Below are 26,424 nucleotides of genomic sequence, written 5' to 3' on the forward strand. Positions count from 1 at the left end.
CACTTCCTGCATTCACACCAAATGCAGACTTCTAAGCAGTGTATCTATATACATAATATCTGTCTATCATATCTATGGCAGGATGGCCATCTGTCTGGAGGGCTTAGATTGTCCCTTGGGGTCTCCTCCAAACCTATGATTTGTGTGTGTGTGTGTGTGTGTGTGTGTGTGTGTGTATGTATATATATATATTAATAGTAATAACTTAATTATATATATATATACACACACACAGACAAACACTCACCAAAAATTATCTATGACTGGATGGTTATCTGTCAGAAGGGCTTTGATTGTCCCTTGGGGTCTCCTCCAAACCTATGATTTGTGTGTGTGTGTGTGTGTGTGTGTGTGTGTGTGTATATATATATATATATATATATTAATAGTAATAACTCAATTATATATATATATACACACACACACAAACACTCACCAATCATTATCTATGACTGGATAGCCATCTGTCAGAAGGGCTTTGATTGTCCCTTGGGGTCTCTTCCAAACCTATGATTTTTTATTGTGTGTGTGTATATATATATACAGTAGAGTCTCACTTATCCAACATAAACGGGCCGGCAGAATGTTGGATAAGCGAATATGTTGGATAATAAGGAGAGATTAAGAAAAAGCCTATTAAACATCAAAATAGGTTATGATTTTACAAATTAAGCACCAAAACATCATGTTAGACAACACATTTGACAGAAAGAGTAGTTCATTACACATTAATGCTATGTAGAAATTACTGTATTTACGAATTTAGCACCAAAATATCATGATATATTGAAAACATTGACTACAAAAATGCGTTGGATAATCCAGAACGTTGGATAAGTGAGACTCTACTGTATATATTAATAGTAATAACTTAATAATATACACACACACACACAAACACACACACCAATCATTATCTTTGATTCTATATCTATTGTGTATGTATTTTATATATATATATATATATATATATATATATATATATATATATACAGTAGAGTCTCACTTATCCAACACTCGCTTATCCAAGCCTCTGGATTATCCAACCCATTTTTGTAGTCAATGTTTTCAATACTTAGTGTTTGTGTTTAGTGTTTATCCAAGATATTCGCTTATCCAAGCTTCTGCTGGCCCATTTAGCTTGGATAAGAGATACTATATATATATATATATATATAGAGAGAGAGAGAGAGAGAGAGAGAGAGAGAGGAAAGTGAGAGATAATCTATGGTTGGATGGTCATCTGTCGGGAATGCTTTCATTGTGTCTTCCCCTTGGAAGAGAAGGGTTGGACTGGATAGCCCTTGGGGTTCTCTTCCAAACATTTGATTCTATATCTATTGTGTGTGTGTCTATCCATCATATGTATGGCTGGATGGCTATCGGTCGGGAAGGCTTTGATAGTGCCTTCCTGTTGAAGCAGGGGGTTGGACCGGATGGCCCTTGGGGTCCCTTCCAAACCTAGGATTCTATATCTATTACATGCATTGAGATATATATATATATATATCATCTATCACATGTATGGCTGGATGGCCACCTGTCGGGAGGGCTTTGACTGTGCCTTTTGCCTGGAAGAAGGAGGTTGGGCTGGATGGCCCTTGGGGTCCCTTCCAAACCTAGGATTCTATATCTATTACATGCATTGATATATATATATATATCATCTATCATATGTATAGCTGGATGGCCATCTGTCGGGAGGGCTTTGACTGTGCCTTTTGCCTGGAAGAAGGAGGTTGGGCTGGATGGCCCTTGGGGTTTCTTCCAAACCTAGGATTCTATATCTATTACATGCATTGATATATATATCATCTATCATATGTATGGCTGGATGGCCATCTGTCGGGAGGGCTTTGACTGTGCCTTTTGCCTGGAAGAAGGAGGTTGGGCTGGATGGCCCTTGGGGTTTCTTCCAAACATAGGATTCTGTATCTATTGTGTGTGTGTGTGTTTACTGATATAGATAGATAGATAGATAGATAGATAGATAGATAGATAGATAGATAGATATAAAAAATAGGTATGGCTGGATGGCCACCTGTCGGGAGGGCTTTGATTGTGCCTTTTGCCTGGAAGGAGGAAGTTGAGGTCTCTTCCAAATATAGGATTCTGTATCTATTGTGTGTGTGTGTGTGTATTGATATATACATATATAAATAGATAGATAGACAGATATAAAAAATAGGTATGGCTGGATGGCCACCTGTCAGGAGGGCTTTGATTGTGCCTTCCTGTCGAAACAGGTGTTTGGAATGGAGCGCAGGGATGGCGCAACCGTCTCCGGGGTGGAGTGGCCACGCAGCCGGCTGGGAAAGAGTGGGGCGCGACCCACGCGTTGGGCAAGAATCCCACGGAAAGCGACGGCAGGGACACGCGTGGCACATGCAAAGCGAGGCCGAGGAAACGTGGTTGCAAAATCCCCGGGCGACACCTGTCCGGCTCTTCTTCCAGGAATCTTATCTCCCAAACGGGCCGGAATCTGGACAAACAAGTCCGGTGAAGGTGGGCACGGGCGGGACCACAAGCCGGGCTTGGCAAACTACGTATCCCATCGCTATAAGTGGCCCAAGCCATAGGTCAAGTCTAGACCAAAGGCTGCCCATGCTTTCTAAGGATTGGGTTGCTGTGAGTTTTCCCAGCTATCTGACACTGTTCCAGCAGCATTCCCTCCTGACACTTCGCCTGCATCTGTGGCTAACAGCATCTTCAGAGGATCTGTTGAAAGTGAGGCAAATAGAGAGAGAGAGTGTGTGTATGCAGTAGAGTCTCGCTTATCCAACATAAATGGGCCGGTAGAATGCTGGATAAGCAAAAATGTTGGATAATAAGAAGGGATTGATGAAATGCCTATTAAACGTCAAATTACTGTCTATACTCGAGTATAAGCCTAGTTTTTCAGCCCTTTTTTTAAGACTGAAAAAGCCCCCCTCGGCTTATACTCCTGGTTGGCTTATATTCAGATCAGCTTATACTCGAGAATATATGGTACGTTTATTATTTTTCTCTATTATTATTGGTATTGTTATATTTATTATTTTTCTCTATTATTGTTGCTACTATTACATTTATTTTACTCTATTTTTATTATTATTAAGACATTTATTATTTCACTCTGATCTTATTATTATTATTACATTTCCTATTTTACTCTATTTATTATTACATGTATTATTATCCTGTATTTATTATTATTATTATTATTATTATTATATGTATTATTTTACTCTATTATTATTAAAAGGATCCATAAGCACATTTACATTGAAGAAGATGAGAATAATGATTTGATCAGAGTTGGACAGTCTTATCTTAAATTTGAGCTTGATGTAAATATTCAAAAACATTGGTATTGTTACATTTATTATTTTTCTCTATTATTGTTGCTACTACTACATTTATTTTACTCTATTTTTTATTATTATTAAGACATTTATTATTTCACTCTGATCTTATTAGTATTGCATTTATTATTTTACTCTATTTATTATTACATGTATTATTTTCCTGTATTTATTATTATTGTTATTACGTTTATTATTTCACTCTATTATTATTAAAAGGCTACATAAGCACATTGACATTGAAGAAGATGAGAATGATTTGATCAGAGTTGGACAGTTTAATCTTAAATTTGAGCTTGATGTAAATATTCAAAAACATTTAACCTATGGATGCCTCAATTAATGTAATTTTATTGGTATCTATTTTTATTTCTGAAATTTACCACCCTCGGCTTATACTGGAGTCAATGTTTTCCCAGTTTTTTGGTGGTAAAATTAGATGCCTCGGCTTATATTCGGGTCGGCTTATACTCGAGTATATACGGTAATTTTATTGGTATCTTGGCTTATACTGGAGTCAATGTTTTCCCAGTTTTTTGGTGGTAAAATTAGGTGCCTCGGCTTATATTTGGGTCGGCTTATAGTCGAGTATATACGGTATGTTATGATTTTTCAAATGAAGCACCAAAAATCACGTTTCTCAACAAATTGACAGAAAAAGCAGCTCAGCAGACGGTAGCGTTATGTAGTTATTTCTCTATTTATGAATTTAGCACCAAAACATCGCAATTTATTGAAAACATTGACTACAAAAACATTGACTACTAAAAGGCAGACTGCGTTGGATAATACAGAACACTGGATGAGCGAAGGTTGGATAAGCGAGACTCGACTGTATGTGTGTGTGTATTGTGTCAGGAGCGACTTGAGGAACTGCAGCTCGCTTCTGGAGTGGGAGAATTGGCTGTCTGCAAGGACGTTGCCAGAATGTTTTGATGTTTTTACCTTCCTTGTGGGAGACTTCTCTCATGTCCCCATATGGAGCTGGAGCTGACAGACGGGAGCTCATCCGTGCTCTCTCCAGGTTGGGTTTGAACCGGCAACCTTCAGGTCAGCAACCCAACCTTCAAGTCAGCAGTCCTGTCGGCAATGCTGAGAACCCAAGCTAGTAATCATAATATAAGAGGCTGGACCCATGCCATTATCGTTAGGCAATTTTTCCCATAGATGGGAAGGAATCTATTGCTCAAAAAGAACCAAAACTTTGGTGAATTCTGCCAACAAATAGCTGTCGGTCCACATACTTTCTCTGCCCGAGCCTCTGCTTATAAACCAATGTTTCCCTCGGGATCGTCACCAGTAAAAGTGATTAATTACAAGCCTCGTTTGGGATGTAACCTGCACCGTACACATTCCATGCGCTCCAAACATGTGCCAGACCTTCATCGCGTTGGCGATTTTGGAAAGCAAACGAACCCGTAAAAATGCCTGTATCCACAAAGGCCTCTGGACACTTTCGAGACTCCACGTGGCTCACAAAGCACATGTGGCGAGCGCATAGAGCGCATAGAGCCTGTGGTGCCCACGCCATGCGTCCCCGGGACGGCTTTGCCTTTTACGGCCCATCAACGGCACGTCAAGGGAAGGAAAAAGAACCCGTTTGTCCAGTCGGGCGGATTCCCGGACTGGACCGACTGGCTCCGCGGGGACGAGGAAGACGGGGGCATGCGCTGACCCAAAGGTTAGGCCCATCCCTGACACATGTCCCCCACATCGCCCAGAACACCAACAAGACAGCCATAGATTCTCAAAGGCTTTCACAGCCAGAATCAAGGGGTTGCTCTGCGTCCTTTGGGCTGTATGGCCATATTCCAGAAACTTTCTCTCCTGACGTTTTGCCTGCCACAAAGTTTTTTTGTGGTAAAATTAGGTGCCTCGGCTTATATTCAGGTCGGCTTATACTCGAGTATATACGGTATATGCAGAAGTGTATTTGCTTTGCTTTGGAGAGATTATTGGTCAGGTTTGGTCTGCGCCTTAACTTATCACTTCCAGAGTCAGAAAAAGATACAGAGCTGTGGACAGAGTGGATTTTCGCGTTGTTTGCGCAATGCTCAAAGCTGGGCGCAGGGAAGGACACGGAGCGCCCCGGTTCCCTTTGTTTGCTTGCGCCCGAAACAACCTTTGAAAAGTATCTTTGCCTTTGGAGAAAGTTTTCCCAAACACTCACTCAATGGGCTTCCCATAAACCCGGCAACGGGGAAGGTAATTCTGGGCAAGGAAGAAAGGGTTCTCGTGCAGACAAACACCTCCATCATAATAATAATAATAATATTCATCTCCTCAGCTGCTGTAAGAAAATTGCACAGACAGACTACAAACAGAGGCACAACTGTGTGGCCCAAATGATTCATTGGAACTTATGCCCCAAGTACCACCTCCCAGCAGCAAAAAACTGGTGGGATCACAAACCTGCAAAAGTATTGGAAAATGAGGACGCAAAGATACTGTGGGACTTCCGAATCCAGACTGACAAAGTTCTGGAACACAACACACCAGACATCACAGTTGTGGAAAAGAACAAGGTTTGGATCATTGATGTCGCCATCCCAGGTGACAGTCGCATTGATGAAAAACAACAGGAAAAGCTCAGCCGCTCTCAGGACCTCAAGATTGAACTGCAAAGACTCTGGCAGAAACCAGTACAGGTGGTCCCGGTGGTGATGGGCACACTGGGTGCCGTGCCAAAAGATCTCAGCCAGCATTTGGAAACAATAGACATTGACAAAATTACGATCTGCCAACTGCAAAAGGCCACCCTGCTGGGATCTGCAGCATCATCCGAAAATACATCACACAGTCCTAGACACTTGGGAAGTGTTTGACTTGTGATTTTGTGATATGAAATCCAGCATATCTATCTTGTTTGCTGTGTCATAATAAAATAATAATAATAATAATAATAATAATAATAATACATCACACAGTCCTAGACACTTGGGGAGTGTTTGACTTGTGATTTTGTGATACGAAATCCAGCATATCTATCTTGTTTGCTGTGTCATAATAAAATAATAATAATAATAATAATAATAATAATAATAATAATAATACATCACACAGTCCTAGACACTTGGGGAGTGTTTGACTTGTGATTTTGTGATACGAAATCCAGCATATCTATCTTGTTTGCTGTGTCATAATAAAATAATAATAATAATAATAATAATAATAATAATAATAATAATACATCACACAGTCCTAGACACTTGGGAAGTGTTCGACTTGTGATTTTGTGATATGAAATCCAGCATATCTATCTTGTTTGCTGTGTCATAATAAAATAATAATAATAATAATAATAATAATAATAATAATAATAATAATATACATCACACAGTCCTAGACACTTGGGGAGTGTTTGACTTGTGATTTTGTGATACGAAATCCAGCATATCTATCTTGTTTGCTGTGTCATAATAAAATAATAATAATAATAATAATAATAATAATAATAATACATCACACAGTCCTAGACACTTGGGGAGTGTTTGACTTGTGATTTTGTGATACGAAATCCAGCATATCTATCTTGTTTGCTGTGTCATAATAAAATAATAATAATAATAATAATAATAATAATAATAATAATAATAATATACATCACACAGTCCTAGACACTTGGGAAGTGTCGACTTGTGATTTTGTGATACGAAATCCAGCATATCTATCTTGTTTGCTGTGTCATAATAAAATAATAATAATAAGTTTATTGTATCCCGCCTCCCTCTCCCCCAACGGGGACTCGGGGCGGCTTACAACAAAATCAAAATACAAGCAATGATAAAATATGAAACATCAAAGGACAAAAACATATATACAGTATATACTATTTATATAAACTGTAGCCATATATGTGTGTAATATATATATATATAATATATATAAACACACACCAGTACTATATATATATATACACCAGCTGTGCCCGGCCACGCATTGCTGTGGCGAAGTCTGGTGGTCTGGGAAATAAAAGTATTGAGGAATTGGTGGTAGTTAAGGTCAAGGGTCATGTTTATGTTGGATAAGTGAGACTCTACTGTACATTTATAATCTTATATTGTCTGCTTAGAACTGGATGATATGAGGTTCCTTCTACACAGCTGAATAAAATGCTCACTGAAGTGGATTATATGGCAGTGTGGAGTCAAGATAACCCAGTGCAAAGCAGATAATATAAGATTATAAATGGGTTATAGAGCTGTGTGGAAGGGCCTTGAGTCTACACTGCCAACTAATCCAGTTCAAATCTGATAATCTGTATTTTATAGGCAGTGTGGAAGAGGCCTAAGTGAGGCCTAACTCTGCCTGTCCCCTGGGCTGAGTGGGTTGCTAGGAGACCAAGTGGGTGGAGCTTAGCCCTCTAACTGGCAGCAACTGGATAAAAACAATTATTCCTCTCCCTCTAATTAGGACTTTATTTTTCTTTTCTTTTTGTTGTATGAACGTAGAGGCATGGGTGAGGGGTTGTGCTGCCAAGTTTAGTGTTTCTGGGATGTGTAGTTTTGCTGTTTTGTCCTAGGCCGAAATTTCACTACCCTTTTATATATATAGATACACACACATGTACTATACATACATATACAGTACATATATATTCTATATACTATATATAGCAACCATAGCCTACAGTATATTAGCAGCCTTAGACTACTCCCTCTATATACTTACACACACACACACACGCACACACATATATGCATACATATACAAACACACTATCATATAAGTAGAGAAAAGTTCTTAAGTCAGATGTTTGTAACTTGGAGACTGCCTGTATCTAAGTCTGGACCCTGTGTGTGCAGGACCATGAGGTCGCCGAGGACCGTATCTCGCTGGGTTCAATCTCGCATGGCCTTATGCTGTGCCTGACCGCCAATGGAGAGCATCTTGGAGCATTGATGTGCATTGGTTGAGATCATCTACCCATGCACATCAACCTTCTTCGCCTAGGCTGCCGAGGCACCTTGAATCCACACTGGAGCCCAGAATATAAGCAAACAAGCTGCTTATTGAAGGTTATAAGTCAGCACAAGCAAATCAAGTTCAGAGTCAATAGAATGGGTCAAATCCACAAGAGCAAAGTACTTGAAAGTCTCTGAGCAGGAGTCTAAGAAAGTCACTCAGATATCATCGTCCAAACCAGAACTCGAACTCAGTCCTAAGAGAGGCACTCCAAGTGGCCAGCTTCTGGTCAAAAGACATTTAGTACAATGCCAAGTTTTTAACTTTGTTTGTGGGTCTTTCTATACATCATAACTGTATTCTCAATTCGGTTCTGACTCAATAAATATAAATTTACTAGCTGTGCCCGGCCACGCGTTGCTGTGGCTTAGTCTGGTGGTGTTGGTCAGTCTACATTAGGTTGTATTGATGCTGTGACCTCCACCTTCTTTATACTCACATTAGTCGTAGTATTTGAAGTCTGTTACCTTCTTCAGTTTTTGTGTTGATTAATAATTGCTTGAGATCCCTGTTGTTTTTGGTTTGTTGTTAATTGTAATGTCTGATTCTGCTGAGTGCGGTTTATATTTTTATTGTGGTACAATAGTCCTTTTTTTGTTTTGCCTGTGTAGGTGTTTATTATTATTGTTGTTGTTGTGGTCATGAAGGTTGGATAAGTTAGATGCTACTGTATTGTTTTTTGGAGGCCCAGTGTAGCACTGACTGGCCTCTCAGCCTCAGTGCCTGGCTGTTTCTTGCCTGTGATGGTGTTGATTCTTATTGTTGTTGTTGTTGTCATTGTTATTATTGTAATTGTTTTTTTGGAGGCCAAGTGTGAATGTAGGGATTGGGGAGGTGGATGAGTTGTGTTGTCAAATTTTGTATTTGTTATAGTCACAATGCGTTGTTGTGAGTTTTGTGGGTCCGGATTGTGGTTTTGTGGTGTGGTTGTGTTGCTACAACTGGGAGGCAAGGCTTTTGCATTGTTTTGCCAGGTTTTGTGTTTCTGGGGCGTTTAGTTGTGTTGTTATAGTCATGATGCGTTGTTGTGAGTTTTGTGGGTCCGGATTGTGGTTTTGTGTTGTGGTTGTGTTCTTACAACTGGGAGGCAAGGCTTTTGCGTTGTGTTGTCAAATTTTGTATTTCTGGGGCGTTTAGTTGTGTTATAGTCACGATGCATTGTTGTGAGTTTTGTGTGTCCGGATTGTGGTTTTGTGGTGTGGTTGTGTTGTTACAACCGGGAGGCAAGGCTTTTGCGTTGTGTTGTCAAGTTTTATATTTCTGGGGCGTTTAGTTGTGTGCCAAGTTTCGTATTTCTGGGGCGTTTAGTTGTGTTGTTATAGTCACGATGCGTTGTTGTGAGTTTTATGGGTCTGGATTGTGGTTTTGTGGTGTGGTTGTGTTGTTACAACCTGGAGGGAAGGCTTTTGCGTTGTGTTGCCAAGTTTTGTATTTACGGGGTGTTTAGTTGTGTTGTTATAGTCACGATGCGTTGTTGTAAGTTTTGTGGGTCCTGTGTGGTTTTGTGGTGTGGTTGTGTTGTTACAACTGGGAGGCAAGGCTTTTGCATTGTGTTGCCAAGTTTTGTATTTCTGGGGCGTTTAGTTGTGTTGTTATCGCATGATGCGTTGTTGTGAGTTTTGTGGGTCTGGATTGTGGTTTTGTGGTGTGGTTGTGTTGTTGTAACCTGGAGGCAAGCCTTTTGCATTGTGTTGCCAAATTTCGTATTTCTGGGATGTTTAGTTTTGTTGTTATAGTCACTGCGCAAACAACTTTATCATTTTATATATATAGATGGGAGTGGCCTGAACTCACTTCTGACCATCACACCCCCAAAATGCCTGGCAATGGTTCAAGGAATACTTCTCCGTCCCCAAACAAGCCAAGAATTCAATCCCGACATCACAGCTGCATATTTCAACATCAGATGCAAATCTAAACACACAATTCACATTTATGTTTCATGAGCATTAGATATTACACAGCCCAATTCCTTTAGCAATTCTGTGCATGAAACCAAGCACCCTGAATCATATAAAAACGAAGCCACCCAAGGAAGCAACTTGGGAGTATTTCAGCACATACAGAAAGAGATATACAGTAGAGTCTCGCTTATCCAACGTAAACGGGCCGGCAGAATGTTGGATAAGCGCCCGCTGTTAGCTCCAGCTCCTGCCAACCTAGCAGTTCAAAAACATGCAAATGTGAGTAGATCAATAAGTACCGCTCCAGCGGGAAGGTAACGGCGCTCCATGCAGTCATGCCAATGGCCACATGACCCTAGGAGGTGTCTACGGACAACGCTGGCTCTTCGGCTTAGAAATGGAGATGAGCACCAACCCCCAGAGGGTGAGTAGAGCAATAGGTACTGCTCTGATGGGAAGGTAATGGCGGTCCATGCAGTCATGCCAGTGGCCACATGACCCTAGGAGGTGTCTCTGGACAACGCCGGCTCTTCGGCTTAGAAATGGAGATGAGCACCAACCCCCAGAGGGTGAGTAGAGCAATAGGTACTGCTCTGATGGGAAGGTAATGGCGCTCCATGCAGTCATGCCAGTGGCCACATGACCTTGGAGGTGTCTACGGACAACGCCGGCTCTTCGGCTTAGAAATGGAGATGAGCACCAACCCCCAGAGGGTGAGTAGAGCAATAGGTACTGCTCTGATGGGAAGGTAATGGCGATCCATGCAGTCATGCCAGTGGCCACATGACCTTGGAGGTGTCTACGGACAATGCTGGCTCTTCGGCTTAGAAATGGAGATGAGCACCAACCCCCAGAGGGTGAGTAGAGCAATAGGTACTGCTCTGATGGGAAGGTAACGGCGCTCCATGCAGTCATGCCAATGGCCACATGACCCTAGGAGGTGTCTCTGGACAACGGACAGCTGATTGATAACAAAAGGAAAGCCTTCCAAACATGGCAGAGAGACACCAACTGTGCTGCCAAGAAAAAGATCTATGCCAGTGCAAAAGCTGAGGTCCAAAGAAGGACCAGAGAACTCAAGAACATCTGGTGGACAAAGAAGGCTGAAGAAATCCAACACCTTGCAGATACCCATGACGCTCAGGGATTTTTCAAAGCCACAAAGATCATTTATGGACCAAGAAACCATGGCATACAGCCCCTACGCTCATCAGATGGAACCAAAATTCTGAAGGACAAAACATCAATTGCACTACGTTGGAAAGAGCACTACCAGAACCTGCTGAATCGCAGCTCCAATGTGGCCGAAGAGACCCTCTCACAAATCCCGCAACAACAAACCAGGGATGAGCTTGCAGCACTGCCTAGTTTGGAAGAAGTCAGCAATGCCATCAGCCAACAAAAAAACAACAAAGCTAGCGGACCTGATGGGATTCCCGCTGAAATCTTCAAAGAGGGTGGACCTGAGCTGATGCAACAACTCCACCAGCTTATTGAAAAGGTGTGGATGACCGAGAAAATCCCAGCAGACTTCAAGGATGCCACCATCATCACCCTTTTCAAGAAAGGGGACAGAACAGACTGCGGGAACTATCGTGGTATCTCCCTTCTAACCTCCGCCGGGAAAATCCTCGCAAGAATCCTTGCAAACCGCCTTCTCCCTGTCTCAGAAGACACCCTCCCAGAATCCCAGAATGGCTTCCGCCCCTCCAGAGGAACAGTGGACATGATCTTCACTGCTCGACAGCTCCAAGAAAAATGCAGGGAACAAAACCAACCTCTGTACATGGCATTCATTGACCTTGCAAAGGCATTCGACACAGTGAATCGCAGCGCTCTCTGGACCATCCTCCAAAAAATCGGGTGCCCTGACAAATTTGTGAACATCCTGCGGCTCCTCCATGATGACATGATGGCAACAGTCTTGGACAGCAACGGCTCCCAAAGTGACCCATTTAAGGTGGAATCAGGTGTCAAGCAGGGATGTGTTATTGCCCCCACCTTATTTTCCATCTTCATCGCTATGATACTTCACCTTGTTGATGGGAAGCTTCCCACCGGAGTGGAAATCATCTATCGGACAGATGGCAAGCTATTTAACCTCAGCAGACTGAGAGCCAAAACCAAGGTCACCACAACATCTGTTATAGAACTCCAATATGCTGATGACAACGTAGTCTGTGCGCATTCAGAAGAAGACCTACAAGCCACTCTAAACACCTTCGCAGAAGCATACGAGAAGCTCGGCCTCTCACTGAACATCGAGAAAACCAAAGTGCTCTTCCAACAGGCACCAGCTAATCCCTCTGCAAAGCCAGGAATACAGCTTAACGGTGCAACATTAGAAAATGTTGACCATTTCCGCTACCTTGGTAGCCACCTCTCCACAAAAGTCAACATCGACACTGAAATACAACACCGCCTGAGCTCTGCGAGTGCAGCATTTTTCCGTATGAAGCAGAGAGTGTTCGATGACCGGGACATCCGTAGAGAGACCAAGGTGCTTGTTTATAAAGCCATTCTCCTCCCAACCCTGCTCTATGCCTGCGAAACGTGGACTGTGTACAGACGTCACACCAAACTCCTGGAGCGTTTCCATCAGCGTTGTCTCAGGAAAATCCTGCAAATCTCTTGGGAAGACAGGCGGACAAATGTCAGCGTGCTTGAGGAAGCAAAGACCACCAGCATTGAAGCGATGCTCTTACGCCATCAACTCCGTTGGACTGGCCACGTTGTCCGAATGCCCGATCACCGTCTCCCAAAGCAGCTCCTCTACTCTGAACTCAAGAATGGGAAACGGAATATTGGAGGGCAGGAAAAGAGATTTAAAGATGGGCTCAAAGCCAACCTTAAAAACTGTGGCATAGACACTGAGAACTGGGAAGCCCTGGCCCTTGAGCGCTCTAATTGGAGGTCAGCTGTGACCAGCAGTGCTGCGGAGTTTGAAGAGGCACGAACGGAGGGCTTAAGGGAGAAACGTGCCAAGAGGAAGGAGCGTCAAGCTAACCCCGACCGGGACCGCCTTCCACCTGGAAACCGATGTCCTCACTGCGGGAGAATATGCGGGTCAAGAATCGGTCTCTTCAGTCACCTAAGAACACACGCCCAAGATACCAAGGTTGGAAGACCATCGTCCTCGAACGTCGAGGGATCGCCTAAGAAGAAGAAGAAGTCTCTGGACAACGCCGGCTCTTCGGCTTAGAAATGGAGATGAGCACCAACCCCCAGAGGGTGAGTAGAGCAATAGGTACTGCTCTGATGGGAAGGTAATGGCGCTCCATGCAGTCATGCCAGTGGCCACATGACCTTGGAGGTGTCTACGGACAACGCCGGCTCTTCGGCTTAGAAATGGAGATGAGCACCAACCCCCAGAGGGTGAGTAGAGCAATAGGTACTGCTCTGATGGGAAGGTAATGGCGATCCATGCAGTCATGCCAGTGGCCACATGACCTTGGAGGTGTCTACGGACAACGCCGGCTCTTCGGCTTAGAAATGGAGATGAGCACCAATGCCCGGAGTCGGTCACGACTGGACTTAACGTCAGGGGAAAACCTTTACCTTTACTTTACAAATTAAGCACCAAAACATCATGTTATACAACAAATTTGACAGAAAAAGTAGTTCAATAAGCAGTAATGCTATGTAGCAATTACTGTATTTACGAATTTAGCACCAAAATATCACGCTGTATTGAAAACATTGACTACAAAAATGCATTGGATAATCCAGAATGTTGGATAAGCAAGGGTTGGATAAGTGAGGCTCTACTGTATTGGTTCCCTGTGACCCAAGTCTTGTATGTAATCAATCGGCACTGCTTTCTGGGAAGCTCCGCCCGCGATGGAGCAAAAAGGATCCCGAAATGTCAGCGTGCGTCACAAAAGACGGGAAGTCCGAGCCATCCGTGGAAAGCGCTCAGTGCGTGTGTGCAAGCGGCCTCCAAAGCCACAGCGTCCTCGGCCCGCCCGGCCTCACCTGTGGCCCAGAAGCAGTGACTCGGGGCTGGCCTACGTATCATGCGCAGAATGCCATGCCCCGGGGCCTGAGAGTGCGCAAGCAGGGTATCACCACCCAAGGAATCCCATGGGGATGTGCAAATGGTTGAAGTGAGAATGATTGTATATAGAGTTGTTTAAATGTAATTGAGTCATGGTCGTGCAATGTGTGCTGGAGATTGCATCATACACTGTGCGCTGCTTACTATGCAAGTGTGTAAAGGGTTAAACTTAGATTGCATCGGACAGCAGAGGATGAGATAAATAGCCCTCTACTTCCTATCTTTTTTAATTTAGTTTTTAATTTAGTTTTTAATTTAGTGTTCATGTGGCCCGCCCTTGTTATACTGCTGTTTTGATCTTATGTTGTACTGTTTATTTTTATGTATTGTGTTATTTAATTGTATTATGATATGGTTATATTGTATTGTCCTGGGCATGGCCCCATGTAAGCCGCCCCGAGTCCCCGTTGGGGAGATGGTGGCGGGGTATAAATAAAGTTTTATTATTATTATTATTATTATTATTATTATTATTATTATTATTATTATTATCTCTGCCCCTTCCCATGTGTGCCTGCATGAGAGCTGTGGATAATAAACCCTGCTGAAAGGAGCAATGGTGTTGCTTGATGTGACTACAGGCCCAGAGTTAAAACCCCTAAATGTCTCCTCTGCAAAATGGGCAGCCATAGCAAGACTGCTTTCGACATGATGGAGCAGCAGCAAAGGAACCATCGGCAGGACAGGACAAAGCCATCGGTTTTTACAGCTACTATATTATTATTATTATTATTATTATCAACACAACGACGTTGTATGGCACAGCAAACAAGATAGACATGCTGGATTTCGTTTCGCAAAACCACAAGTCGAACACTTCCCAAGTGTCTAGGACTGTGTGATGTATTATTATTATTATTATTATTATTATTATTTTATTATGACACAGCAAACTAGATAGATATGCTGGATTTCGTATCACAAGTCGAACACTTCCCAAGTGTCTAGGACTGTGTGATGTATTTTCGGATGATGCGCACAGATCCCAGACGGGTGGCTTTTTGCAGTTGGCAGATGGTGATTTTGTCAATGTCTATTGTTTCCAAATGCCGGCTGAGATCTTTTGGCACGGCACCCAGTGTGCCCATCACCACCGGGACCACCTGCACTAGTTTCTGCCAGAGTCTTTGAAGTTCAATCTTGAGGTCCTGAGAGCGGCTGAGTTTTTCCTGTTGTTTTTCGTCAATGCGACTGTCACCTGGGATGGCGACATCAATGATCCAAACCTTGTTCTTTTCCACAACTGTGATGTCTGGTGGTTGTGTTCCAGAACTTTGTCAGTCTGGATTCGGAAGTCCCACAGTATCTTTGCGTGCTCATTTTCCAAGACTTTTGCAGGTTTGTGATCCCACCAGTTCTTTGCTGCTGGGAGGTGGTACTTGAGGCATAAGTTCCAATGAATCATTTGGGCCACAGAGTTGTGCCTCTGTTTGTAGTCTGTCTGTGCGATTTTCTTACAGCAGCTGAGGATATGATCAATGGTTTCGTCGGTTTCCTTGCACATTATTATTATTATTATTATTATTATTATTATTTTATGACACAGCAAACGAGATCTATTATGCTGGATTTCGTATCACAGAATCACAAGTCGAACCCTTCCCAAGCATTTAGGACTGTGTGATGTATTATTATTATTATTATTATTATTATTATTATTAGGAGCCTCCGGTGGCCTAGGGGATAAAAGCCTCATGACTTGAAGGTTGGGTTGCTGACCTGAAAGCTGCCAGATTCGAATCCCACCCAGGGAGAGCGCGGATGAGCTCCCTCTATCAGCTCCAGCTCCATGCGGGGACATGAGAGAAGCCTCCCACAAGGATGGCAAAACATCAAAACATCCGGGCATCCCCTGGGCAACGTCCTTGCAGACGGCCAAGTCTCTCACTCCAGAAGCAACTCTGGTTGCTCCTGACATGAAAAAAATTATTATTATTATTATTATTATTATGGACACAAAGACAGAGTATGACACAGCAAACAAGACAGATATGCTGGATCTCATATCACCAAGTCACAAGTTGAACCTTTCCCAAGTGTTTGGGACTGTGTGATCTATTTTTGGATATTATTATTACTATTATTATTATTATTATTATCATCATTATTTTGACACAAAGACATAGTCTGACACAACAAACGAGATATATAAGATGGATTTCGTATCACAGAATCACAAGTCAAACACTTTCCAAGTATTTAGGACTGTGTGATGTATTATTATTATTATTATTATTATTATTTTATTATGACACAGCAAACAAGATAGATATGCTGGATTTCGTATCACAAAATCACAAATCAAACACTTCCCAAGTGTCTAGGACTGTGTAATGTATTTTCAGATGATGCACGCAGATCCCCCCAAAAATATTATTATTATTATTATTATTATTATTATTATTTTGACACAAAGACAGAGTATGACACAGCAAACAAGATCTATATGCTGGATTTCATATCACTAAGTCACAAGTCGAACACTTCCCAAGCGTTTAGAACTGTGTGATATTATTATTATTATTATTATTATTATTGACACAAAGACAAAGTATGACACAGCAAATGAGAAAAATATGCTGGATTTCCTATCACAGAATCCCAAGTCAAACACTTCCCAAGTGTTTAGGACTGTGTGATGTATTATTATTATTATTATTATTATTATTGACACAAAGACAGAATATGACACAGCAAACGATATCTATATGCTGGATTTTGTATCACAGAATCACAAGTTGAACACTTCCCAAGCATTTAAGACTGTGTGATGTATTTTCTGATTTTTTATATTATTATTATTATTATTATTATTATTATTGACAGAAAGACAGAGTATGTATGTTGGAATTCGTATCACTGACTCACAAGTAGAACACGTTCCAAGTGTTTAAGACCATGAGATGTATTTTTGGATATTATTATTACTATAATTATAATTATATTTATTTATACCCCGAAGGGCACGTAAAGTGACTTAACACAAAAGCATTAGCATGCAATGTGTTGTCGAAGGCTTTCATGGCCACAATCAGTGGGTTGCTGTGAGTTTTCCGGGCTGTATAACCATGTTCCAGAAGCATTCTCTCCTGGCGTTTCGCCCACATCTATGGCAGGCATCCCCAGAGGTTGCGAGGTATATTGGAAACTAGACAAGTGGGGTTGATATATTATCTATCTATCTATCTATCTATCTATCTATCTATACACACACACACACACACACACCTGTGGAATAATGTCCTGGGTGTCTGTTGGAGGCAAGTGTGGATGTTGCAATTGGCCAGCTCAAGTAGCACCGAATAACATTGCAGCTTCAAAGCCTGGCTGCCTCCTGCCTGGGGGAATCCTTTGTTGGGAGGTATTAGCAGGAAGCAGAGAGGCTTTGTGTCAACATAACAATAACAATAATAATAATGACCACAGTAGTAAGAATAATATCAAAAAAATACATCGCACAGTCCTAAACACTTGGGAAGCGTTTGACTTGTGATTCTGTGATACAAATGTCTTTGTGTCAACATAATAATAATAAAGGCTTTGAAGCTGCAAGGCCATTCATTGCTAATCAATGCAGACAACTGCGCTATTCAATTGCACTTGCCTCCAGCAGACAAAAGTTCTTTCCTTCTCCCGTTCTGGACATTATTCTACGGAGATATATAGTTTGTCCAACTCACAACCATCCTGGCCATCGTGTTGCGTTCTGAGTGGACCCTTTTTTGGAGTCACCTGATATTTAAAGGCACAGGCACACCATTGAAGGGCTCAGTCCCGGCAGGAAATTAATGGAAGGATAGACTTGTCGGACACCTTTTGCGCCACTTAGTATGTAAACAAAGCTCTTTCAAGGGAAAATACAGTTAAATGCAAAAACAGAGTTAGGAATATATATATATATATGTCTAGATTTCCTTGCCCTATATCCAGGGGTTAAGGCGTACAGGTGTGCACCTGTCACCTGCCAATTCATGGCCGCCCCGTGGGTTTGATAAGGTTTTCCCTGGAAAGAGGTTTGTCCAGTGAACTCCCTCTGAAATATCCCTCCAGCCGTCATTCTAGGCGTCATTCTAGCGGATGCTGGGAGTGGCAGTCCCAAAAGAAGACCCCCTTCCCGCCCTCGGGCTTGCCTCCTGCTTTCGGCCCACCTGTCGACTCCAGGTGACCCCATAAATCTCTCAGGTGAGGAATGCGCCAAAGTGGTTCGGCCAGTTCCTTCCTCTCCAGTGAGAAGGGCCTCCGGCCTGTCCCTCTCCAATCTCCTTTTCGGACTGCCAATCCCAGCATCCCAGCATTGAGAGGACACCAAACCATCCTTAGGTCTCCTATGCATGCCAATAGGCTTATTGCGACTGGGGATGCTGGGAGCGGCAGTCCAAAGAGGACTTTCCCCATACTTTGGTAGCGTTATCCTTCCCAAAATTTCCTAGAGGGCTATGGATGATGGGAGTGGCAGGCCAAAAGACTACTGTAAGATAGTTTCATCCTTCTTAAAGGCCTTATAGTGCTGGGGATGATGGGAGAGGCAGTCCAAAGGGGTATTTTGATAGTTTCATCCTTCCCAAAGGGCTTAGAGGGGCTGGGGATGCTGGGAGTGGCAGTCCTGGAAGGCTTTGTTGGCTCCAGATTCCCTCACCCCCACCCTGGGCAGGAAGCAGCCAGGCTCTGAAGCTGGAAGGCTATTCAATATGAATAAAGATTTGCAGTGCCAAAGTCCTGGTGTGTCCAGGAGAGAGACAAGTAGGCAGTCCTGAGAGGTCTTTACTGGCTCCAGATTCCCCCCAGGCAGGAAGCAGCCAGGCCCTGAAGCTGCAAGGCTATTCAGTGCTAATGGAGAGTTGCAGTGCCCAAACCCCTGACGGGTCCAAGAGAGGTAGGTAGACATAGAAGGCCTTACTGGCTCCAGATTCCCCCAGGCAGGAAGCAGCCAGGCTCTGAAGCTGCAAGGCTATTCAATGCGAATGGAAAAATTGTAGCGCCAAACCCCTGGCGGACCAAAGAGAAGCAGGTAACCCTGGAAGATCTGACTGGCTCCAAGTTCCCCCTAACCCTACCCCAGGCAGGAAGCAGCCAGGCTTTGGAGCTGCGAAGCCCTTCAATGCCCGAGTCCCTGGAGGAGATAGGGCGGCATATAAAATATATATAAAGTCAATGGTAATGGAGAGTTGCAGAGCCAAAATCCCTGGCGGGTCCAGAGAGATAGTCTAGTCAGTCCTGGAAGACCCTAATGGCTCCCTATTCCCCGCCCCAGGCAGGAAGCAGCCAGGCTCTGGAGCTGCGAGGCCCTTCAGTGCCAAGACGTAGATAAATGTGTTGGATAATCCAGAACGTTGGATAAGTGAGACTCTACTGTATTAAAAAAAAGTCAATGCAAATGAAGAGTTGCAGTGCCAAAGCCCCTGGCGGGTCCAAGACAGTCCTGGAAGGCCTTAATGGCTCCCTATTCCCCGCCCCAGGCAGGAAGCAGCCAGGCTCCGAAGCTGCAAGGCTATTCAATGCTAATGGAGAGTTGCAGAGCCAAAATCCCTGTCAGGTCCAAGAGAAGTAGATAGTCAGTCCTGGAAGGCCTTACTGGCTCCCTATTCCCCGCCCCAGGCAGGCAGCAGCCAGGCTCTGGAGCTGGGAGGCCCTTCAGTGCCAAGACGTCGATAGTACTCGTAGCCTTACCTGTTCCTCCTCCTCCTCGCGCGCGTCTCCTTCTCCGTCTCGTATCTCCCCGGCCAGGTACTGGGCGAGCCACCGGCGCGCGTGGGGGGAGTGTCGGTGGGGGGGCCCGTCGAGGGCGTCGCGGATGTCGGTCCCCGCGCGGGCCCGCAGCGCCTCCTCCCCGCCCGGGTGCAGCCGCACGAAGGACGACACGTCGAAGACCCGCCGCCCGGACAGCACCAGGCACGCGCCCCCCGCGCACCGCCCGCGCACCTCCGACGCAGAGAACGAGCGAGACATGGCCCCCCCGGAGCGAGAGAGAGAGAGAGAGAGAGAGAGCGAGCTCCCTCCACACGCCCCCACGCACGCCCCGCACTGAGCGCCCGCTCCCTCCACCGGGCCGGGGAAGAACCGCGCCAGGCACAAGCCACGCCCCTTTCCGGGCGGCGCCCTCGCCCTCAGAGCCCTCCCCTGAAAGGGGCCTGGAAGGAGGGGAGGGGCGGAGAGAGAGAGAGAGAGAGAGAGTGGGCACGAAGGTGGAGGGATGGATAGGTAGGTAGAAAGGTAGATCAATAGGTAGGTAGGTAGGTAGGCAGATCGATGGATGGATGGATGGATGGATAGATAGGTAAGGAGATAGGTAGATAGAGAGAGAGAGAGAGATAAGTAGATAGGTAGGTAGCAGGATGGATGGATGGATGGATGGATGGATAAAAAGATAAATAGGTACATAGATAAATAGAAAGATAGATAGATAAGTAGATAGGTGGATAGATAGATAGGTAGATAGATGGATGGATGGATGGATAGATAGAAAGATAGATAGGTAAATAGATAAGTAGATAGATAGATAGAAGGATGGATGGATGGATGGATGGATGGAAAGATACATAGGTAGATAGATAAATAGATAAGTAGATAGATAGATGGATGGGTGGATGGATTGATGGATGGATAGAAAGATGGATAGGTAGATAGATAAATAGATAGATAAGTAGATATGCAGGTAGGTAGGTGGATGGATGGATAGAAAGATAGATAACTAGATAGATAGATAGATAGATAGATAGATAGATAGATAGATAGATAGATAGATAGATGAAAGAAAGAAAGATGGATGAAATGAAGGAAGGAAGGCAGGCAAGCAGGATAAACAGACACGTAGAAAGATAGATGGATGGATGGATGGAAGGAAGGATGGATTGATTGATGGATGGATAGATAAAGAGATAAATAGGTAGATAAAGAGATATATAAATAGATAGAAAGATAGATACAGTAGAGTCTCACTTATCCAACACTCGCTTATCCAACGTTCTGGATTATCCAAGGCATTTTTGTAGTCAATGTTTTCAATACATCGTGATATTTTGGTGCTAAATTCACAAATACAGTAATTACTACATAGCATTACTGCGTATTGAACTACTTTTTCTGTAGTTAGGCTTTTCCTTAATCCCTCCTTATTATCCAACATATTCGCTTATCCAACGTTCTGCCGGCCCGTTTACGTTGGATAAGTGAGACTCTACTGTAAAATTTCCCCCAAAGGCCTCCAGTATTTTGTGCTATAACCACCAAATCTGCAAAAGCGAGACCTGCCCACCTGGAGCATTTCTTTTTCAAAGCCAGGAGCCAACTTCCAACAACTTCTTCTTGCCTTTCTTGCGCCGACCGCCAGACGGCACCACCGGCTCCCATTGATTTTCGGAACAGCTGATGTTCCTACTTGAGGAAAAGCAGAACCTTAGGAGAATGAGAAGCTTTATGATGATACTATTTTCTGCTACCTGGGAAAAGTCCAAACTCCAGACCCTAGTATTTCCAAAAGGAATCCACGATCAATAGCACTATGGAAGAACATTTGGAAAAACAAATATATTCCTGGTTTGAACGTGTGGTCTCCTGTTTTTTAATTGTAAGGCACGTCCTTGAAAAGGAGTTGTTCTACAACAGAAACTTTGTTTTGTGGCACAAACTAAGTTGAATGGGTTGAGACTAGTGTTGTGCTTTTGTATGGATATTCTAAGGAATGCGTAGTTTGAGGCGCATCTACACTGCGGAATTGGTGCAGATTGCCCTACTCTTAACTATGGAGACGTGGGAGTTGTGGTGTAGTCTCATTTCACAAATAGTGTGGGTGCATCACCAAATGCATTGAGACATTATAGTGGGGTCCAACTATCGACTGTGCGGACGCAGCCTCAGATATGACTGCATCCAGGTGTGCTTTTTGGAGTACGATGGCGTGCGTTGCATGCTGAGGACGGGATATAAAACATTAATATGGACAAACTGTTAATGTGGGATTTGTATATTGAGAGTGTTTAAATGCAATTTGTGCCAAGCTTGTATTGCAACTGATTGCATCATCCAGAATGTACCATAATATGGAAGGAGTTAATTGCCAAGAAGCTATGATGACCTTGATGTGTGGCTGGAACTAGGGAGCATCCAGACACAACTATTGCATCCGTTCAGTTGAGTTCTGTCTGCCTAGAGTTCGAGTCAAGTTCTGTTGGAGAACAGAGCAGTCCTGTGTTCGTTGTCGTCTGCAAGTCTGTTTGGGTTGATTACTGTTGCGTACAGTAAAACTTTGAAAATAGTTTTACCAACGTCTCGGAGTGTCTCTTCGTTCTGCGCTCCACTGCTTCCATCCAACTACTGCTTCGCTGCAAATGCTCTGACACAAACGTGGTTCTTAGTTAAAGACACGGCTTCTTTGTGATCCGCGGCGACGGAAATCCGCGGTTGCCGTTCGACGTGCGTTTCTGTCTCTGCGAAAGAGCGGAAAGGTACATTTCTCAGGTAGGCCGAGGTGGCCACTCTTGGGGGTCCGGCCTTTGCGTCGGGCGGGCAACGGATCCACCTGCCGACAGACGGCGTCAATCAGGAAAGGGCAAGCCAAGGAAGAAGAGCCCCCCAGGCTCTATTGTGCCGTTAATTGCGGGCCGGTCAGTGGCAATGAAAAGCGAGGAGTGATTTGGGGAAGGGGAGCAAACTCAGCCCTCGGCACGCTCCCCAACGTGGTGTCCTACTTGTTCCGACGGTCCACGCGTCCCCCGCTGCCACAATCCCTTTGTAAGGAGGACACAATGGCCGGCCATGACTTATTGATGGCTCCTGGGTAACCCAAGCCAACGGAGGTGGCTGCCTGCCCGGCGGCGCCTCGGGGGCCGAAACCCGATCGGGAGAGAAGCCGTGCCAAGATGCTCGGCCCAGATGGGACGCCGTGCGCGCTGCCCATCGCTCTCCACCCTATAAAGCCGGCCGGACGCTCTGACCGGCCCAGTGTCCACCCCAAGAGGCGCGCTCCCAGCACCGACCCCGCGGCAGCAAAGCCATGGCCACCTTCGTCCCGGTAAGAAAACACCCGCCCGTTGCATTTATTCCTTTGGGAGCTCATCTTCACAGCTCCCGGTGACGCAGCGTATTAAAGCGCTGAGATGCTGAACTTGCTGACTGAAAGTTTGGTGGTTCTAATCTGGGGAGTGGGGTGAGCTCCCGCTGTTAGCCCTAGCTTCTGACAACCTAGCAGTTCAAAAACATGCAAAAATGTGAATAAATGTGAGTAAAATAGTGAGGCAGCATGAGTACCATGCCATCCCACTATTTTATTATTTTACTATGTTTGGTGTGAAATTGTGCTTTTTAAAATCTTGTTTTCATTTTACTTGTGATGATGTAGGTTATGTATGCATTTTATTTTGTTCTATCGCAATCTGCCGGGCTTGTTCTGCATGTGAGCTGCTCCGAATCCCTAAGGGGAGATGGAGGTGGGGTATAAAAGTAAAGTTGTTATTATTATTTTATAATGTCACAGCAAATAAGATAGAAATCCAGCATATCTATCTTGTTTGCTGTGTCATACAATAATAATAATACTAATAATAATGAAGGCACCCTAACTAAACAAGCGTTGCAATGGGCAAATGACCGAGCGTGCTCTCTGTCCGCGTGCCCGTCTTCCTCCCTCCGCAGTACGCTTCCGGCTGCATTTGTCCCTGTTGAGGTTCATTGTGTTAGTTATTATTATCAATCAGAGGCTGGGTGGCCATCTGTCCGGGGTGCTTTGCTTGTGCTTTTCCTGCATGAGAGGGGGCTGAACCAGAAGGCTCATGTGGTCTCCTCCAAGTCTATATTCTCTGACCTTGTCAAGCAACAGCTAGCATGGAATGAAGGCAGCTCAAGAGCATTGATGCCCCCCATGGTGCGCTGGAGGAAGCATTGGTGTTCTTTTGTTCCTCGTGAAGGCTCCCTAACTAAGCAAGCGTTGCAAGGGGCAAATGACCGAGCGCGCTCTCTGTCCGCAGTACGCCTCCTGCTACGGGAACAAGCATGCGGTCCAGCTGCTGGGCCGGCACAGCTACCTCTCCCTGCTGTCCAGCCCGCCCTGCCTGGTGGGTCAGCGCCCGCGCCTGGCCTGCCCGGCCCCCGAGATGACCCTGCGCCAGATCGCACACCTCATCCGCACCCTCAGGCAGCTCAACCTGCGCGACGCCAAGGCCAGGCCGCTGCCCGACTCGCCCAGGTGAGAAGCCTCAAAACCCGACACGTACGAGGGGGAGGGTTCGGATTGCAACCAAGGAAGTCACGGGCTCTTCACCTGGAAGGCGACTGCATGGACTCGAATCTAGCGCTCAGCTCTTTGGGCTCAATGACCTTCTCCAAACCAGGGTGCGCATTAGATTTGGGTCGTGCGGTCCTCTCCGTGCTGAGCCACAGCCAAAGGAGAAGCTGCTTCAGGAGCACCCGGAGCTTCTACGTGAGGGATGTCCCCTGCAACTTAACTGTCATAGCTCAATGCTATGGAATCCTGGGATTTGTAGTTTGGTGAGGCATCCGCACGCTTGGGCAGAGAAGGCTCAAGGCCTTGCCAAGCGACATCCCCACGATTTCATAGCATTGAACCAAGGCACCGAACGTGGATTCATTCTACCCAAGGTTTATTTCCCCTTGTGTTCCAACACAATTGTTAAAGGAGGAAAGCAGCTGTAATGGGGATATTCCAAAGAGTGTACCTTTTGCTCCCACACATTATTATTATTATTATTTATTATTATGAACTTCATTTCTATCCCGCTCTTCTCACCCCGTAGGGGACTCAGAGCGGCATACAATATACATTTAGGCAAAAATGCAATGCCTCATTATACAAAGAAAATTAAAAAAAACATAAAATAATAGAAACAATAAACATATAAACACAATGTAATTTTAATAATAAAAATAGAGTAAAATAAATGTAATAGTAGGAACAATAATAGAGAAAAATAATAAATGTAATAATACCAATAATAATAGAGAAAAATAATCAATGTACCCTATATTCTCGAGTATAAGCTGACCCAAATATAAGCCAACCAGGACCCTCACCCGAGTATAAGCCGAGGGGGGCTTTTTCAGTCTTTGAAGGAGGGCTGAAAAACTGGGCTTATACTTGAGTATATACAGTATATATGCTGTTGTCGTATTGTTTTATCTGTTGATCGGGCTTGGTCCCCATGTGAACCGCTCCAAGTCCCCTTGTATGATTTTATTGCTGTGTTTTATCATGTGTTTTATAATGACTGTGATTTTATTTTATGCCTTTTAATTTTGTGTATTTTTTGTATGTGACACCATTGTATGCTTTTTTATATCTGTGAGCCGCCCCGAGTCCCTCTGGGGAGATGGTGGCGGGGTATAAAAATAAAATTATTATTATTATTGATATATTAAAACTTAAAACAGCATCTAGATACACCCTACTAGCCTCCCCCCCTCCCTCCCTCCCATCATGATCTTAAGGTCTTCTTTGGCTGTCTTGGATGGTGCTGGGTCCTTCATTACCTTCGTCAGCAAATCCTTTTTTTGGTGACAGGGTTTTGAAAATTGCAGTGCACATTAGATTCATTGGCGCATTGAATACGGGCATCTCCAGGTCTGAAGGATATGGGCTAGGTGGGAAATGCCCAAGGAGAGACCACCAAAGGTCCTGGGAGTCAGGTGGAACCCCCTTCTCTGGAGGCACTGAAGCAGAGGCTGGGTGGCCGTCTGTCAGGAGTGCTTTGATTGTGCCTTCTTCCTCAATGATAGAGCAAGGTTAGACTGGATGGTCCTGGGACTCAAATTTAACACGAATTCTCTGGTTCTGCTTCTTCTCTGTTGCGCAGGAGCCGTTCCAGCAGTTCCTCGGCGGGATCCCGGGATTCGCGCACGTCGGAGCAGCACTGCCTGTCCTGCTTCCACCCGAGGCGCAACTCCGGGCCGCCCTGCGTCGGATGAAGACCACCTCCAAGATCTTCAACATCGCTTCATCTCTTTCTGGCTTTTCTTTCACTCCTCTTCCCAAAATCTCACGTTCAGGTTGGCTCACCGAAGCAAAAGACAGCTATTTTCTCAAATGGAATCTTGACGGTCTCAATAGGAACCATCACAAAAAATATTATAGAATCAGCTTTAGTCAGCCAGTGAAGGCTTCCTGGCTCATCTACATGTCTGTCCGCTTTCATGCCGAGAGGAGGAA

The 26,424-nt window shown here is 44.3% G+C and overlaps 1 protein-coding gene across 1 annotated transcript in view; it reads right to left on the reverse strand.

Annotated features, from left to right (window-relative positions):
• The window catches only part of fa2h (fatty acid 2-hydroxylase), a 64,708-nt gene extending 44,422 nt beyond the window's left edge, over window positions 1-20,286 (reverse strand). Inside the window, exon 1 of the mRNA XM_008123187.2 lies at window positions 19,938-20,286. Coding sequence (XP_008121394.2) covers window positions 19,938-20,216 — 279 coding nt within the window. The 5' untranslated portion in view covers window positions 20,217-20,286. The remainder of the gene's footprint in view (window positions 1-19,937) is intronic.
• Between the last annotated feature and the right edge of the window lie 6,138 nt (window positions 20,287-26,424).

This window comes from Anolis carolinensis, unplaced genomic scaffold, assembly GCF_035594765.1.
Source record: "Anolis carolinensis isolate JA03-04 unplaced genomic scaffold, rAnoCar3.1.pri scaffold_9, whole genome shotgun sequence".
Lineage (NCBI taxonomy): Eukaryota > Metazoa > Chordata > Lepidosauria > Squamata > Dactyloidae > Anolis > Anolis carolinensis.